The following is an 18,843-nucleotide window of genomic DNA, read 5'->3' as shown; positions in this document are numbered from 1 at the left end:
GAGCAATATTCCTGCTCAGGGAAAAAAAAAAAAAAAGGAGCAGATTCATACTGAGCAAACATTTCTTGGCAACGTGTGATGCTCTCATGTGGTCAGGTTTGACTATGGAAGACAGAAACAAAACGGACGCAGTGACAATGAGAAGGGCCTCTCCGACATTCATCAGTCGTGTCCAGCCAAACCAATCAGAAGCTTAATAACACCAGATCAATATTTTGACTAGATTGCCACTTCTTTATGGAGCCACACACACAAACAATGAAAAAAAAATGCAGGCAGCTTGGGTGGGACATTAAGACTGGAAATAACTGTCAGTGGGCAAAGGCAAATCACATGTGAATGGTTTTGCTTTTTATTACATTTAGTGCATGATAAAACTGTAGTCTGTGGAATCATAATGGAACTTTAATGCTACAACCTTTCACAAAAGGTACCTAGAGACTTTTGGGTCCTGGGATACACGTGCAATATCCTGAATGAATGCACATTAGATGAGAGAGAGAGATTCTTGCAAATGATGACATGGACGTTATGGAATGTCATGCAGTTAAATGTATCTGCTTCTGCAGTGTTTTCTCAGATAATTCAGGCTTAACTGTAAACAATGCAACTGAAATGAATGATTAAAAACCTGTTAAATTCAAAGGTTCCATTATCCTTCAAAAAGTCAACTGAACGCATCTGCAAATGTTGCATATAAGCATACAGCATTTTCACATATAACCAAAAAAAACTGATTTTTCATACTCATTATATGGGTACTGAGGCCCACAAGAAACATGAGTAGGCGTTTAACATCTCTCACTTTCTCAGTCTTGTAGTAACACAGTTGCAGAGCAGGAAGTAAGTCCACGTTCCACACGCATGTGATAACGCTATCACTAATTTTCAGATGTCGCTTCATGTGTCACACGTCTTGGTCAGGCTGACTGTTATACAACAGCTACAATTGCAAGGAGGAAGAGCCAGTGGAATCAAATAACCACTGTGACACCAAACAAATAACTCACATCTTGCCTTACATCTTTCCTGTCACTCATAGGAAGTCAAAACACTATGAAGTGAATGAAAAATCTGAAACTTTTCCCTGATAGCGGAAGGTGTAATACTGTATCCATATTTAAGAGAAACACTTAATAACAGTCACAAACTCAACCCAGCGATTGTTTAAACAATGACAGCCCCTCTCAAGGATTTTTTTTTTTTTGAGAAACCAGTGTACTTGTTTTATGGCTTCAAGTGGGCACTGGTTGCTCACCCTAGACAGCCACCATACAGTTCAGTAAATGCCGTGAACAATAGATTCTCTGATGTGTGAAACCTTACCATATTCTCAATTAACATGCCACTCCCTGCCCAACGCCAAGTGCCATTATGAAACGAGTGAAAGGCTATGGAATAAATTATTCCCTTAAACTATGCGTAATATAGGATATACACATATTTGCAGATAAAAAAATCTTTCATTAGTAATGTATAATTAGATGAACATATAAGGTAAAAAAAAAGATCTGGAAATACCATGTATGTTTGCATGTAACTGAATCAATGACATCCCTTGACTTGGTTCCCAGAATGAGGTCCCTGATATTTTGCACTGGACACACCCTCTGGGCACACCGCATCAAAGTGGCTGTTGGGAAATGTGTCTTGCTGTCATATCTCAATCTCTCTTGTCTTGTTTCTGCAGATTCCTGTCAATCAGATCACTTGCTGTCACATGCAACATGAGAAGCCCCTCTTTGATTGACAGGGGCTCCTCGTAGAAGATGGACTCCAGTCAATAAATAAATAAACAACATACATAAATAAATATTTGTCATCACTCTCTTTTTGAGACTTCTAAACACACCATGTAGTCCTCAATTTATGAGACTTATATAAATAAATACATATTTTGTGCTGGTCATCAATGAACAACAACTGTACCAGTAGTGGTCATATATGACATAGAGTGGCCCATGCTACCAGATAACTCATAGTTATGCCCTAAAGTCTATTCCAGCATATGGAAGTACCATGTGTATTTCTGCTGTATCCAAAAATCAGTATAGAATGTCCATTTGCCCTGACTGTAGGGGAAAAAAAAAAAAATATATATATATATATATGGTTGCTCAGCAACACAGTTTTGTTTTTATACTGTTCCATGAAAGTCAAATACTTATCAGCAAATTATTTATTTAGTCTGATGAAAAATTAGATTCAGAAATTTAGTTGAATTTGTATTTATGCTCTTCTTACAGGGGACAGATATATAAACAGTTTTTTCATGAAAATAGAAAATACAGCTAATTATCTTAATGATGAGTGAGGTGTGATAGAACTCAAAATGGAAGACATTTTCCTTTTTTTCTTGCACCAAAGAATGAGTCTAATGTTTAATATTATTTAATGTTTATTGATATGAATAAAACAAACAAAATATGTATTCAAATTTGTTTTAAAAAGATGACCTTCAACAGTGGAGGTGTGGTACTTAAGTGCACTGACCCCACGTGTAAACAAACTGCAGAAACATGAGCTAGCTATCAGGTATCATTCTATATCGTGGGCATGAAAGCTCGGCTGAATGGACTCCAGGAGCACGGTGTGCTGGGCGCCGTTCGGTGAACCAACTGGCACAATGGCCAACCGGCACAATGGCTCTGGACCTGAAACCCACGGATTCAAATTCCAGCTGAGCCTCCAGAGAAGGTGTGGGAGCTTAACCTCAACTTCTCAAATTTAAAATAAATAATTGAATTTTAATATATATATATATATATATATATGACAGTGTTTACCTTGGCTTCTCCATGCTTTATAAATAAAAGATATGCGGCACATTTATTAAGAAGAAGCTACAGTTCTTTCTTTCTCTCTCTCTTGCTCTTTCTCTCTCATACACACTTCCTCTCTCTCTCTCTCTCTCACACACACACACTTCCTCTCTTTCTCTGAATGGAAATTATATTTATTTACCTTTTTATGGCCAACATATTCCCTTTTAAATAAGGATAGACCTACCTGTTTTTTATTTATTTATTTATTTATTTATTTTACTGGGGCTCTGACAGCTTGTACACATCATCAAGATACACATCTTTCCAAGTTGTTTATAATCTCCATGCATGGGCCCATCACCATCCATGCTGCACGTTCTGACACTTCCTCAGCAATTACAATGATGACAAGCGCACGAGAAGATGCGCATGGATTTCATCAAAGACAAATACGTTTCACTGCGCATTCAGATCCACTTTCTTCTCTTGTCAAGAGCAAACCACGAAAGCGATTCATGCCCCTGAATGCATATTAAATATTTCATATGCACTAGTTCCCACAAGTGCCAAGTAATATGCGTTAACGCTAACTGCATCCACTCTCCTTCTGGTGAGTCCCACTGTACAGCAAAAAAAATAAATAAATAAAATAGAATGATGGGGAGCATGCATTATTACAGCGAAATAAACAAAATAAACTCATTCTCTGAACACTGGGGTCGACATGACTGTTTCTAAGCATGAAACATGCATTGATGAAATGCATATTTAATCATTCCGCATGCTCTAGGAAAAAAAAAACAACAACAGTAAAAAAGTACACACACAAACAGGGAGAAGAGTAGCTCCTTACATAGACATAAGGGTATCGTATTGTCCCCACTACCTATTCTTTCTTCTCTGGGAGTTAAAAATAGACAACTCTTTAGCATATCAAAGACTGCCACTTGAAAAACAGTCGGGAAAGAAGATGAACAGGACCCCATGAATTCTGAGAGCAAATACTGTCACTGCTCTAAACACTGCCTGAAGTAGCATCTCTGATGCCTGGGTGTATATGGGAAATTACAAAAACAGAGGGAAAAGCTGAGCAATCATGCATATACACACACAAACACAGACGCACACACACACACAAACACACACGCACACACAGACAGACATGCATGCACGCACACACACACACAGACGCATAGTATGAAAAAGTCCAAATACCAGATGCCCTTGAGGGCTTGCTGTTATTTTATTCGCCTTTAAACATTACATTTCCCCACGGTTTGTTGCTACAGCAGACTACACGCTTCAACATTTTTCCCCCTGATAAAAGCAGTGAGACACTGCACCCATTATGTAGTAGATGTGCTCATCAATAAGTAATGAGGATAATGAATATGAGTCTCTGATTACCAATACTGTAAAAGATATGGAGGGCGTTGAGGGCGATCAAACGGAAATGATTTATGCAAAGAAGAATCCAAGTTTTTTGAGCACTGTGTGTGTGTGTGTGTGTGTGTGTGTGCATGTGTGGATGTATAGTGGGTAATCCAAAGCCTAAGCCACACTGCAATCAATTGTGAAAATATACTGTATCCATATAGTATATTTACAGGAACACATTTTGTTCCCTTTAGGTTAGCAGTTATCAGCACAATGTGCTGACAGAGACAAACTTCACTGAATCAATACAGGATTCAACTGCACTTTATTTGATGTTCTATATGGGCGTTAATCGTATTAATAGCACTGTCCCCCGCTTTAGCACAGTTCAATACTAAAATAAATCTAAAATCTGCCAGGGGAGGGCGCACTCTTCGCTTTACGTTGCAAGCATTCATTAATTCTGTAGTTTAAAATGTAGGCAATGGACACCCTATCAGACACAGAACGTTGAAATAGATACAGGAAACGTTTACGTCCATACATTTGTTCTACCTCAGCTTTTGTTTTCCCTATTATGAAGTAGCTGAATATTTTACTTGAAACGCATTTCACTCGAATATTTCCGAATAAAGTAAACTGGATTGTAAATGACCACAGTTTTATCCGCACTCGTGTTTTGCAGTCCCACTCCAAATACATTAAAACATACTGCTGTAGCTCAATCAGGTAACCCTTTGTGAAACGTAGAAGCGAGTACCTGTTGGGCTATTTGTCGGGAAATGAAGACAGTAAATTATGTTTGCATCAACGTCAATCAAGACACATTGTTTAGACAAGGGAAATTTAAGAGGCCAACTCGTGACTTTGCAACACTTCCGAAAAGCAGTTTGCTTAAATAGCAATCCTCATTGAATGGACACCTTAAAATGCAACTCACGCTCCATGTCGTTTTAAACACTCCAATCATATAACAGAAGCCCAGTCTCAGACCACTCGTGAATTGGCAGGTAAGCGGTTTCATCCTGAAGCACACCGTATGATGTTTGTCAAATAGGTTGTAGCGCAAAAGGTTAAGCATAACCATTTCGAGAGATAACTTGTACACAGCTGGGTACGCAGTTTCTAGAGGCGGCTGGCGCAAAGCACAGCTCTCTGCGCTCAAGCAACGGCTTGTTTCCAGGTTTGGAGTCTCTCTCTCTCTCTCTCTCTCTCTCTCTCTCTCTCTCTCTCTCTCTCTCTCTCTCTCTCTCTCATCTCTCTCTCTCCTCTCTCTCTCTCTCTCTCTCTCATCTCTCTCTCTCTCTCTCTCTCTCTCTCTCTCTCTCTCTCATCTCTCTCTCTCTCTCTCATCTCTCTCTCTCTCTCTCTCTCTCTCTCTCTCTCTCCCCCCCCCCCCCCCCCCCCTCGCTTGCTCTCTCTCTCTCTCGGCATCCCAAATCGTGTGGGAACCTCAACGCAGCCATAACCAAGAGCACTTTGAAGATAAGCAGGCGGAGTAGAAATTACAAGGCACACTCCCTCGTTTCTGCAAAGCCCCGATGACAGTATTAATAATAGTTCATTTGAACGCAGTATCTTGATTTCATTGAATGATAGCGCGAGGTATCTCTTTGCTTACTTGCCCGCATCTGACTTAACTGAATTATTCATTTTCCGCGTCAGTCGCCAGATCTCCCTTTTCTGAACATCAGAGCACGTAGTTTTTTTCCCTTCTTTTTTTTTTTTTTTTTTGTGTTGCTCAGACAGCGTGCTGACAATCCTACGAATTGCAGAGCTCGACAGGAGGCGCTTGGCAAGCAGTATGAGCAATTGGGAGGTGAGTAAACACGCATAGGATTGTTTCTGCCTAATTGTATCGGGCTCTGCGTCATTTTTTTGTCTTGAATTGGCCAATATAAGTTAAACAAGCCTTCAAGAATTTTCGATTGTACGAACTGGTTGTACGAACAGTATCATTTACATTCTTTTTTTCTTCTTTTCTTTCTTGAACTGGAGAATGCCGGAGTTGTTTTGCAGCGTTGCCAGCTGCCTGCCTGTTAGTCCCTGCTGTGTTGTCGCCGGAGTGGATGCAGACACTATCTTTAGTGTGTTTCAAACTAAAACGCTTCATGGGGATACAACAACCTTGGGATCCTATCAAATAAGTTCGTTTTCTAGAAGTGAAGTCTGCCTGGAGGACTCTTGAAGGCTGACATTTCAACCAACGGCTATGCGAACGTCTGTGTAGGAATACTGCCGCTCATCACACTGCCAATGCTCCGTATCAATTTAAAAGAAAGCGATTCTTCTATCGCTTTGGGTAAGTGTTTTTGCTATTTGTAATTACCGTGCTTTTATAAATTCACTCTCGTGGTTACATTTCCCGTATCCCTTGTTTTAACAGTCGATGCTATGGCTTTAGAATTTTTGCCTGCTTGCGCATAGGTTTCAGTCATCCCGCGACATAGAAAGCTGAGGATGCTGGTTTTTCTGTATGAAGAAGAACCATGTTTTAAGTGTGCATCTTGCCAATACACAGATTATTATTATTATTATTATTATTATTATTATTATTATTATTATTAAGTGTACGATTTGCATACCGTGTATGTGTTTCTCCGGTGTATAAAGCACACATATTTTGTATAACTTTGCATTATTGCATATTTAGCCTTAGCCTATAGAAGAACATGCTAACGAAAATAGTTTATATGTTGATTGTGTTTTTGTTTGTTTCCCCCCTCAAAGGTTGTTAAATGATATACGGGGGATTCTTGTAAAAAGCAAAATGCTGCTGCTTGTTCTGTTGGCTTTTTCCGTGTCCAGTTCGTATGCTAACTCGGATTCTGACCTCTCTGCCGAGACCTGCAGCGCTTGCTCTTGCATGTCCATCGAGAACGTCCTCTATGTGAACTGTGAAAAAATTACGGTGTACAGACCTACCCAGCTCAAACCCCCGTCCTCCAGTCTCTACCATCTAAATTTTCAGAACAATCTATTGATTATTTTATATCCCAATTCTTTTCTCAATTTCACACACGCTGTGTCTCTCCAGCTGGGGAACAACAAACTGCAGAACATTGAGGGAGGGGCCTTCTATGGACTGAGTGCTCTGAAACAGTTGCACTTAAACAACAATGAATTAAAAGTGCTTCGTGCAGACACTTTCATAGGAATTGAGAACTTGGAATACCTCCAGGCTGACTACAATTTAATCAAGTTTATTGAACGAGGAGCCTTCAACAAATTGCATAAGTTAAAAGTCCTTATACTGAATGACAATCTCGTTCAAAGCCTTCCTGATAACATTTTTCGCTTTGCTTCCCTGACACATTTGGATATAAGAGGCAACAGGATTCAGAAGCTGCCGTACATTGGAGTGTTGGAGCACATCGGGAGAATAGTGGAATTGCAGTTGGACGACAACCCCTGGAATTGTACCTGTGATTTGTTGCCCTTAAAGGCCTGGTTGGAAAACATGCCCTATAATATTTTTATTGGTGAGGCGATTTGTGAAACCCCCAGTGATCTGTATGGGAGGCTGCTGAAAGAGACTAACAAACAAGAGCTGTGTCCCATGGGGACAGGCAGCGACTTTGATGTCCGGATGCCACCTTCCCAGCCGGAGAACGGACAAACAACATCGAACGTCTCGCCCACGACAACACTGCGGCTCATCACCAAAGCCCCCAAAACGACCAACCCCTCAAAGATATCAGGGATCGTTGCCGGAAAAGCTTTCCCTGGCAAAAATCTCAGCCAAATTGTGTCCTATCAGACGAGAGTCCCGCCCCTTTCCCCCTGCCCTCTCCCTTGCACCTGTAAAGCGCACCCCTCCGACTTCGGCATCAGTGTCAGCTGTCAGGAGAGGAATATAGAAAATCTGGCAGACGTGGTTCCGAGGCCAGCGAATGCAAAGAAGCTACACCTGAGTGGTAATTATATTAGAGATATCAGCCCGTCTGATTTTCAGGGTTTTGAAGGTTTAGATCTGTTGCATTTAGGCAGCAATCAAATAGTGACAGTACAGAAAGGGGTGTTTGCAAATCTGACTAACCTCCGCAGGCTTTATCTAAATGGCAATCAACTCGAGCGCCTTTATCCCGAGATGTTCCTTGGGCTCAGTAACCTCCAGTACTTGTATTTGGAATACAATGCCATAAAGGAGGTATTAGCCGGCACATTTGACTCGATGCCAAATCTGCAGCTTTTGTATCTGAACAATAACGTGCTGAGAAGCCTCCCAGCCTACATCTTCGCTGGCGTCTCCCTGGCCAGACTGAATCTGAAGAACAATCACTTCATGAGTCTGCCTGTGAGTGGCGTCCTCGACCAGCTCAGATCCCTCACTCAGATCGACCTGGAAGGCAATCCCTGGGAGTGCACGTGTGATTTAGTGGCTTTGAAGCTGTGGCTGGAGAAGCTGAACGATGGTATCGCTGCCAAGGAGGTCCAGTGCGCCTCCCCTGTTCAGTTCTCCAACATCGAGCTGCGCCTGCTGAAAAACGAGATCCTGTGCCCCAAGCTCGTCGCCAGGCCCCCTTTCGTCAAGACCAGCCCCCCCTCCGCGGTCACCTCCATGTCCCCGGCCGGCGTGGGCAAGGCGCCCCCCGGTGGCCCCGTCCCGCTCTCCATCATGATCCTCAGCATTCTGGTGGTGCTGATCCTCACCGTCTTCGTGGCCTTCTGCCTTCTCGTCTTCGTGCTGCGGCGGAACAAGAAGCCGACGGGCAGGCACGAGGGCCTGGGCAGCCAGGAGTGCGGCTCCATGCAGCTCCACCTGAGAAAGCACGACCACAAGGGCGGCAAGAAGGACGACCTGGGCGGCGAGACCTTCATCCCGCAGACCATCGAGCACATGAGCAAGAGCCACACCTGCGGGATGCGGGACTCCGAGTCCGGCATGAAGTTCGCCGACTCCCAGCGGGGGAAGATCATCCTGAGGAACAGCGCTGACAAGGACAAGGACTCGTTGCACACGCTGGACCCCAGGAAGAGGCTGAGCACCATCGACGAGATGGACGAGTTTCTACCGGGGAGGGAGTCCAACATGTTCATCCAGAACTATTTGGATAACAAAAAGGACTTCAACAGTATAGGGGTGAGTGGGTTCGAGATCCGCTACCCCGAAAAACCGCCGGACAAAAAAATGAAAAAGTCTCTTATAGGGGGCAACCACAGTAAGATAGTGGTGGAGCAACGGAAAAGTGAGTATTTTGAACTCAAAGCGAAGCTTCAAGGAACCCCAGACTATCTGCAAGTGCTAGAGGAACAGACAGCACTGAGTAAAATGTAGGCCACCCAGCATCCTTTCTTTTCCCCCTCAATGACAAAAGTGCCTTCCAGAAAATCTTAATGACCAATGGTTAACTGGACAAGTGTTTCCAGGGAGCAAATTGACATACGGTTAGTTGCCTCTTTTCCTTAGTATTTAGTTGCTCCGTTGCAACACAACCTTTTTTTTCAATGTGGTGATGCCATTATTGAATATACTGTAGGAATATTCGACATTGAACTGTACAAGACCTCCCTAAGAAACCATGTAGTAAGTTGCTGCTATTGAAATTGGTACTTTCAGATTATCATTATTTTTTGTTTTTAAAAAAACCAAAATCATTAGATTTGAAAACAGTGGTGAGTGTAATGTACCTCTTGTTGAACCCTCAGTTGTTTTGTTTTGGGTGGTGGACATATGTGGTGGCGAATTTTGTGTGATCAGACAATACCAAAATCTGAGACTGTGATGTTGGCCCGGGTAAGAAATAGAGGTTTGGATCTCCTTGTGTTATATACATGTACCTGCTGACTCCATCTGCTGTACAGTTTGGATTTATAGCTTGCCACAGCTGGGGGCGGGGAGGGGGGGGTTGGGGGCTTGCAATTTGTGTATTCATTGGTAATGAGAGGCATGTAAAAAAAAAAGAATACCAGTAGATTTTCAATTATACCAGTAAATGTTTATGTAAAGAACCATGTTAATATTGTTTAAATGTGGTTCATCTTGAAGTGGTTGGGCAATATACATGCCAGGACATTCTAAAGCCCAACCTAAACAATTGCTTGCCATGTAAGCATACCTTGATTTAATTTTGTAAGTCTACATTATTTGTATCTGTGGAACAGTTTGTAAAATAAAATGACAGAAATCACAATTGACACTTAAAAGGGTTAAAAAAATGAAAATAATGGAAGACAGAATAAGAAAAACAAAAAAAGCTATGATTGATGACCACTGTCAACTGTCAATTCGTAGTACAGTTAATTTCATATTTAATTTATTTTTCTATACAGGGTTATTTAAAGATTATCGGTACTATTTAAAAACTCAATGGACATTTAGAATGCTTAAAGCGATTTGAGTAAGAGCCACATGTTTTGAAGTTTGAATTGCGTTATCAGAATGAAAATATTTCTGTTTTGGCCTAAGTTCCTTTCCGAATTTTACTGATGGCTTGAAATTAAGGGTAAGACGAAAAACTGTGTAATAGTGGTGTATGGCATTTTCACTATGTTGCACGAGCTGAGGTCTGATTGTTTAACAAGTCTTTAATGATTTGCTAATTCTTATATCCCAGAGTAATTTGTAAAGATTTATTATTACCAATATGCAACCAAAATAAATGTGCATTAAAAGTGATATGATTCTGGATTGTATGACTGATTGCAATGGAAATTATGCTGAGCGAGGTTAAAGTTTGTGAATGGGAAAATGCAGCTATTGCTTGGAATTGTGTGGCTATCTGAAATTAAAATTAAAACTTTTCCCCTTTTTTTCTTTCTTTTCTTCAGAGCTACTGATATTCAGAATCATATCACATACCAGTTGCAATATTAATATGCACAATCGCATTTGCTTAAGTCCTTTATTTTTCCTTTTTATCCCCTTTCAACATAATTTTGTGGAGACAGCCTCTTGTGCTTTGGATGCTTTCACCCACTTTATTTTATGTCCTTGTTCCTTGAAATCTTTATTTAAAATATGGTTAAGTTAAAGTTTGTGAAATGATCAGTATTTTTTTAACTTCAAGTGAATAGAATGTACTATGAAAGGTGTGATCATTTTTCTATAAGTCAGGAGAGTACTGTATATTGGTTAGTTTTCATTGTACAAATCTGTTAAAGTCAAGGTATTAAAATCAATGCCTATTTGCACTGTGGTTTCTTTTATTCTCAAAATTAACTTGTTTCCTTGGTTGTAAAATTTGCTTTACAAATAAATAAAAGGCCCTCAACGTCAATTAAGACATCTGATAGAAACAGAAAATTCATTGTGCATTCAAGCTTTGTGAGATTTTATGAATGCACATAAAAATGATTTATAATTTTAGCTGAAGGTGAACTTGTTGGTCTCATATGCAATTATCTCACACAAAAGCCTTTTTTTTCCCCTTTTGTTTATTTTTCATGCATAACTGCAGCCTGGGTTTTGATGGGTTTATTGTTATGTAATAATACTACAGGTATATTATCCTAAATGTTACATTACACAGTTTCAGTATTTTCCCAAAATAGAAAGAAACTCTGCAAAGAACACTTCGGAAGTTACATTTTATATATTGACATGCTAAGGCTGTCCGCTGAGCCACTAAATATGTATTACAGTGCAGCACAAATTTAGGCCCAGATGCAGTCTCGCCTGAAACAAGCTCCGTCCTTTATCCTTAACCTTGAGTAATGCATTTAGGCATTGCACGCACTGACAGCCGCCAAGTCCACGCGTCAATAAAAATGAACCCTTTAAGGTGTGAGATCAGAAATGAGCGATTAGAATGTTCTTAACCGAATGTACTAATGCTGATGTAACTGTCACTACTGGTACTGGTAACTACTTGTAATGCAAAAAAGCTAAACTTCAAAGGGTTAAGCGATGCCCCCTCCCCCGCCTTTTTCTGACCTGAGGGAGTCAAATGTCACATTAGCAGTCACTCTGACTGACATTTTATATTTATATGCTGTGCTGATGAACAAGAAGCTGGGTCCCATTGCTGTTGGTAAAGCGGATACTGTATTTCACAAAACAACAGTTTGCCAGGGAAGGAGGGTGCTGTCTATTAAATTAAATATGTACTTCTGGAGCAAACAAATTATTTGAATGGGATTGTACATCAGCAGATCTTAAAACTTGGTTTTTACTGGATCCATTATTTACTTGAAGCATTGCTGGAGAGACTACCAAACACATATTAGGCGGTACACATTTTATTTTAAGTCATGCATTAGGCTAGCAGATGTTTGCTGCAGTGCTTCTGTGATTTTAGCAGGCAAATTTTGCACAGTGCCATCATTGTTGCATATGCTAGTATGCATGTTCCGTGCTTGATAAGGAAATCAGGCTGCACATTCAGACCATCTGACCATAATTTGGTTCATCTGGAGGGGTTATACATTATTTAATCCTAACTAGTTGTATCTATGAAGAACATTTTCACAAGAAGTTTCAGGTGGATTTCCTATGCCAGTGTGCTGTGCTTGTTAGAAACAAAAAAAATAGGTTTTTTTAAGATGGGAATCAGGTCTTGCCTTGCCCTCCATCATTTATGGTTATATGTCATGTATTCATTAAAATTAAATATATAAATATAAAAATGTCATTTAAAAAATGTTGTAAAAAGACAGGGAAATATCCAGTTTCATTTAATTTCCCTGTTCAAAACGATGTATGCATCCTGCCTTACTGTCTGCAGCAGCTGGACATTGAAATGTTAAACATTACACTTATGAGGTATCCATTTTTTTTTTGTATTTCTATTTATTTTTGCCCTTGCAGTTACAGTTTTTTTTTCTTCTGGTACTTGCTAGAAACTATGTTTCAAAAATTGAAAGATTCAAATTGACTAGTACAACAGCAAGAATAAACTTGGGCAGAGGAAACTTACAGTGTAACAAGTAAAGCATACATTATGTGCTTACTTACTCTTTATTAAGTGTGCAAAAGCCCCATCTTTGGTAATCATGCCATTTAAAAAAATGAAAATGCTTTTAGGATATAATGTGAATTCACATCAGAACAGGGCCTAGTCAGTCTATGCTATTGTAAGTGTGGTAGAGGCAAAATTGTCCTTGGGCTGACTTTAGATATAGAAACCCTAAAACAAATGACAAAAAAAACAAAAACAAATGCTATTCTGTTTGGAAAAATGTCCAATTCCATAGACCAATCCGGTATCATGCTAGTTATCACATGTGCAACAGCATTCATTGAAAGCTGCACTGGGTTCAATGCTGAAATGGGAATGATGCAAGGACATGCAAACTTTACTTGATTTGCTTGACCTCTGCAAAGGTGAGAACATTGAACCTTGCATTACCATGAGTCTTTTGAATGCATTTTTTATTGATTTGTACTTGCTGGTTTCTTACCGCTTTGTGCTGTCACAAAAAGAAAGAGCCATTTGCTCTCCTTTTTATCTTACATGCAACAGAAGCATGTGGCTTTTATTCTTTTATATAGAGTACTTTTTGTATAATCAAAGCAATTCATTATGCTCTCTGATTTATTTTTCAATGGCTGGATTTATAAAAATAAAAAAAATAACATTGTAAGTTTGTTGTAAGTTGGATATTGTACAATCCAGCCTGTTGCCCTCAAGTGTGAGTGTGTGTGTGGGTACATGCATGCGTGTGTTCGCGTGTGTGTGTGTGTGTCCATGTGTAATCATTTTGCATTTTAAACAAATTATCTGTTGAGCCAATGCTGCGTGTACTAGTAGAGTTGATTATAGAAAATGTTGATGCAAACGGCACAGGTTAATGGACACCCACAGAAGTAATGATGCAATCCTGAACAAATACTGTAAACACTGCCACAGAAACCTTCAGCTTTTAGTGCTTGAAGTAACGAATGACTAATTGTATCGTCTCCCTCGTGACAGTTTCACACTGCATGAGAGTATTTCAAATGAAGTGTCATTTGTCTGTCAGCTGTATCTTCTGAGTAAAGATTTTCCTCCATTGTGCTATTTATTTATATGCATCTTACGGTTTGAAAAATCTACTTGCTTATATCTCCTCTGTGTTCACAGTCTTGAAGGGACAGAGACAGTGGGTCTCATCCACAAAACGTGTGTACGATATTGCATACAGTTTATGATCATATTTGATCATAAACTGTATGTAAGAATGTTTCCAAGAACATTTTGGCATTCATCTGTATTTGTTTCCTTACACTAATCACATGAACAGGGCTGCACCTAAATCTTTCAGTCAGCATTCATCAGCTCATACACCTGGTAATCACACAAATACAAAGGTCTGCGCATGTGTCATGAATCCCATATTAGTTTCTCATAGGAACATTTTTTAAGAACCAAAGTAAGAGTAATGGAAGAGAAGCTCTGTGAACGAGGCCCAATGTTAGACATTTTTTTGACAATCGCCATGTTTGACAATGAAAGCTTGCCTGGCGACTTCGGCGTCCCCCAGGCAGAACTGAGTGTTACTTACACTTGAATGCATCTTGCCAGTTCGACATCAGCACCGCTCGGAACAGCTCTGTAGTCGCCAGTTTAGTTCATTGACCCCTGTGCCATACTGCCACGCCCACGCATCACGGCTGCATTACGCCTTTAATTAGCTGGGCAATGTGAACGTTCACTTCTACTTAGCCGCTAAAGTCGAGCATTTTCAGTGGTCAATATCTAGCTAATGGTTTCTCTTGTGGGGGAATGGTACTGAAACAATTAATTTTACTGGTCCCCTCTCCTCCCCCCAGTTGTTGAATGGCTCATAAATGATCAACACTACTGGCATTTCATTTATGATTTAGCAGCTATCTGGCAGATTTTTGGTGGCTTTTATTTAGAGCACCAATCAAATCAGAAGAGAAGTATTTATTTATTTATTTATTATGTAAGTGTGGCTCTGTTATTTTGTTTTTATTTTTTTAACTGAGGACAGTTAAATTCCTGTTAAACAGTTAAACATTGATTCCTTCCAGTCGATGTAGCACGCCGAGCTCCTCTACATGTCCAATCTTGTGGCTCCCACGAAGCTCAGCACATTGAAACAATGGCAAAAAAGCAGCTGTCCACCCAACATCACACTTCCCTACTGCCCATTTTCACTTACAACCTGGGCACCGTGTTCAGGTTGTAAGTGAATGCAACCCTATTTCATACTCTCATTGCAGCCAGGCCGCCTGCTTTCCCCAAACAGCAAACAGCGCCACGGGTTTGCCCTTTCCGTAGAGGTGTTGTGATTCTCATTTCGTTTACAGTGCTTGTGTGTTACTTTTTTTTTTTTTTTTCCCCAGTCACTTCTATGCAAGAAAAAAGGGGGGCGTTGATTTTAAAAGGAAGTGGTTCTCCTGCTTTGGATGGAGTGTCCTCAAGAGACACGCCGCGATAAAATTTCAAAAGATCACTTAACCCCCGCGACCCTCTCACCACCTACAAGTAGGCGCCAGCATGTGGCGGGGAAAGCCCCCTCTCTGCGCAGTGAGAGAAGCGTGATTGATTTAAGCGCGTGTACGCTCGCGTCCATCTGCGCCTCGTGTTTGCTGGCCTGCCCTCTTCCTGTTGGAGGGCTCCATGTTACAGGAGTGTACAGCGGACAGCGGAGTGGAATGTGCTTTCTTTTTTTTGGGGGGGGGGGGGGGGATGGGGGGGGTGGGTGAGAGGAAGAGAGAGGGAGAGAGATGATGGGCTGAGGGGCAGCTGAGGGAGAGTTTGGAGGGAGGGAGGGTGGGGGTGAGAGGAAGAAAGAGGGAGAGAGATGGGGACAGGGGCAGCTGAGGGAGAGGGGTGATTGTGAGGTAACGGGTGTATTAATCCTCAGGGTTCTTGTCTTGCATGAATGATCTGGTAATTTGTTTTTAGAGGCAAGTTAGGCATTGCGAGATTTCACTGTGTTTTACTTAAAACTGACTAAATAAATGAATAAATAACTTGAGGCCAGGGCGATTCATTCATTCATTCATTCATTCACAAAGAGAGCATATTCAAAAGTAAAAACAGATGGAGATATGTGGAGATAATATTATTTTTGTTTGAAACTATTTTCTGTAGCATGTGCAACCTGAAACCACTGCGCTCAAGGAAATATCAAAATGGACATTTATATTTTCAATTGTGTGTAAAGGCTATAAATATGAATCTTTCCATATGTACAGCTTTGGTACAAGCTGCTTTAGAGTAACTTGAAGTATGTGTTCTTACTGTACTTTAGACCGAATGCACTATGCCTGCTATTGTAAAGCTGGCTGGTTGTCAGAAGCTTCCTTACATAGCTAAGATATCCTTCATTACACCCAATGACAGTGCTGTTGCTTTGACTTTAATTGCAATCCCGTTCACCTACAGTAATGGGATAGTTCCAACAATCCCATTACTGTCGGTGAACGGGATTGCAATCAAAGCCAAAGCATCAGCACTGTCATTATCATTCAAACTATCCATACCCATAGGTTGTTGTATACTGTACATAGCTCCTGTGTGGTTCACCTGATGTGTTGGGAAAAGGCCACTAATTAATGTCAGTTTCTCAAATTACAAACTGGAGGTAAAACCTCATCGCGAGCTCCTTTGAACTTCCGGTTAAACCACAGTACCTTTCTGCTTGGAGTTTAATTATGCGTCCACCCGTGCAACCTCATTTCCTGAAAGCATCGGATTGCAGTTACGGTGTGCTGATAAAACTGTTTGTGTGTTTAGGCCCCGGAAGGAAGTGGAGGGAAAGAGCCAGAGGACGATCGTATGAATTCTGCATGGTTGTAGGTTCATTGGTGCGCCGGGATTAGCTTTTTTGCTTTCTCCCCCCGTCGAATCGCTGAAAGAATTCATCCTGAGCGCCTAACCCCTCCGGTGCGACTCGTACTCCAGATCCCAAATCCCACAGCTCGGCGGGGGTCGCTGTTAATATTCTCCGTCTGTGAGCCGGCGAGGCGGAGAGTCGATGGAATCCCATCATGCTCAGGGTGTGCCGTTGACCTGCATGGCTCAGTGCCCCATGACCATTCGTGTTTGTGTGTTGTCATCCACGGCTGCTGCTGTCAACCCGGTTTTGTGCCGAAATCAAAAGAGCATTGAGAAATATGCTGTGCGCCGCTGCATTCATATTTTGTTCGCCAGTATAATCTGCCTGTCAGTCAATCGCTCCCTCTCTCTCTATCCTTGTGTAGTTCAAATAATTGTGGCATATCCTAAATACAGTCATTTAAATAATCTAATATCGCTGTTTTTAATGTTGAGAGAAACAGGCAATGTTACATAAATGGCAATATGAAGTGTTGTCATCTGTGAAAATTTCAATATACAGTATGTTTTTTTTTCTGTCTTCACAAATAAATGAATGTAATTGATTTACGGTCTTAATATAATAATACAAGGGAAATTATGTCTTAGTTACGTATTTATTGAAACAGTAATTTCAATGGTAATATTCTCTATTGTTCTGTGAAATGAACATGTTTGTGGGTATGCTATTTGAATTACATTTGGTAGACTTGTCATCAGCAGTCCCGTGTGAAATGAATGTAGCTGTTGGCATCTAAACAAACTTTATTTTATTTTATTTGCCCCATGTGTCACTTAAATTAATTTAAAGATTGTTGGAACACAGCTCAGACTCCTCCCTGGGTGAGGACAAACACCAGTGACAAGCTGAATGTTTGTCACATTTTACATCCCTCTAGGTTTGACAGCAACATGACAGATTTCACACTGTTGTGATTTCACACGGTTTTGTGTTTATCCATCAGAAATGAGGCAGGGAGACTGTGGCCTGTTCAAGTCAGACCGAAACATTAAAAAACAAACGGAACGCATTTTGATTTCTGTCTCAGCCCTCAGTACTGCTTTTGTTTTTGTTTCGTCCGGTGACACCTTGGACGTAATTTTTGTATGGGAAAAAATATACAATTATTGTTTATTTAAAAATAATAAAACCTTGCCAGTTGTGCCTTGTAATTACTCAGGAACAGTGTGGAGCAGGTGGGCAGCGGCGACCGTTGCGATCGGCATGGAGGGGGGCGGGGGTTGGGGGGGGGGGTGGGTGGTGGTGCAGTCAGTCGTGCCGGGGACCGTGAGGGATGTGGGCCGGCCTGCCCTGCTTTTCCCTGCACATGCTGGAGGCGTGGATGCCCCAGTTCAGGTTTAGCTTGCGGCGCGCTCGCTCGGTACGAGCAGGAACAGAAGAGCCCCCGGCGCTCCCCTCCTCTGTCCCCCCATCTGAGGTACGGAACCCGGAGACCGCGACTCCACGCGACAGACGTCAGCGGCAGCATCAGCACGTGAACCCCAGCACCTCAGAATCGCCAGACGCACTGTATGTATTTTTTTTTTTTTTTTCACTCAGACCTTTTGTTTTCTTTTGGTGTCTGTGCATATGCTTGGCTTTAGAAAAAAAAAATTAGTCTGATTTGTTTCTCCTGTGACTGCATGCATTATATGATCTCTAGAAAGGGAAAAGGAACAAGTGCGTGTGTATGTGTATGTATGTGTTTATGTATATATATATATATATATATGTGTGTGTGTGGTTAAATTAGTTTCAATCCAGATTTACATAACCATAAATTCAAAAGTAGCACCATGACATTTTCAGTAAATCAAGTTCTGCTTTAGCTGTGTGTGTAACCTATAAATCAGTTCTGTTCAATCTGCTTATTGCTGTTTCTCAGGAAAGCAACTTGATCACATTGGTGCAATTCCAAAGCAGCAAGCTCCATCTCATGATATGACTGTTCATTCAGTACTCTGAAATGGGACCTTAAGAGTTGCTT

The 18,843-nt window shown here is 41.0% G+C and overlaps 1 protein-coding gene across 2 annotated transcripts; it reads left to right on the top strand.

Annotated features, from left to right (window-relative positions):
* Window positions 1-5,565: 5,565 nt before the first annotated feature.
* On the top strand, window positions 5,566-11,274 carry slitrk4 (SLIT and NTRK-like family, member 4). 2 transcript variants are annotated; one of them, XM_035407985.1, is made up of 3 exons: window positions 5,566-5,961; window positions 6,141-6,444; window positions 6,873-11,274. In XM_035407985.1, the coding sequence occupies exon 3, from the start codon at window positions 6,913-6,915 to the stop codon at window positions 9,418-9,420; it is 2,508 nt and encodes an 835-aa protein (XP_035263876.1). In that variant the 5' UTR covers window positions 5,566-5,961; window positions 6,141-6,444; window positions 6,873-6,912; the 3' UTR covers window positions 9,421-11,274. The 2 variants fall into 2 exon arrangements, with proteins under 2 accessions (XP_035263876.1, XP_035263874.1); XM_035407983.1 differs by having other exon boundaries at window positions 5,566-6,444.
* Window positions 11,275-18,843: the final 7,569 nt, after the last annotated feature.

Source organism: Anguilla anguilla, chromosome 3 (assembly GCF_013347855.1).
Source record: "Anguilla anguilla isolate fAngAng1 chromosome 3, fAngAng1.pri, whole genome shotgun sequence".
NCBI classification, from domain to species: Eukaryota; Metazoa; Chordata; class Actinopteri; order Anguilliformes; family Anguillidae; genus Anguilla; species Anguilla anguilla.
This window is presented reverse-complemented; position numbering and strand designations above follow the sequence as displayed.

What these genes read in the sequence shown, in the direction of transcription:
- slitrk4 (XM_035407985.1), top strand. Translation starts at nt 6,913, where the DNA reads ATGCTGCTGCTTGTTCTGTTGGCTTTTTCCGTGTCCAGTTCGTATGCT.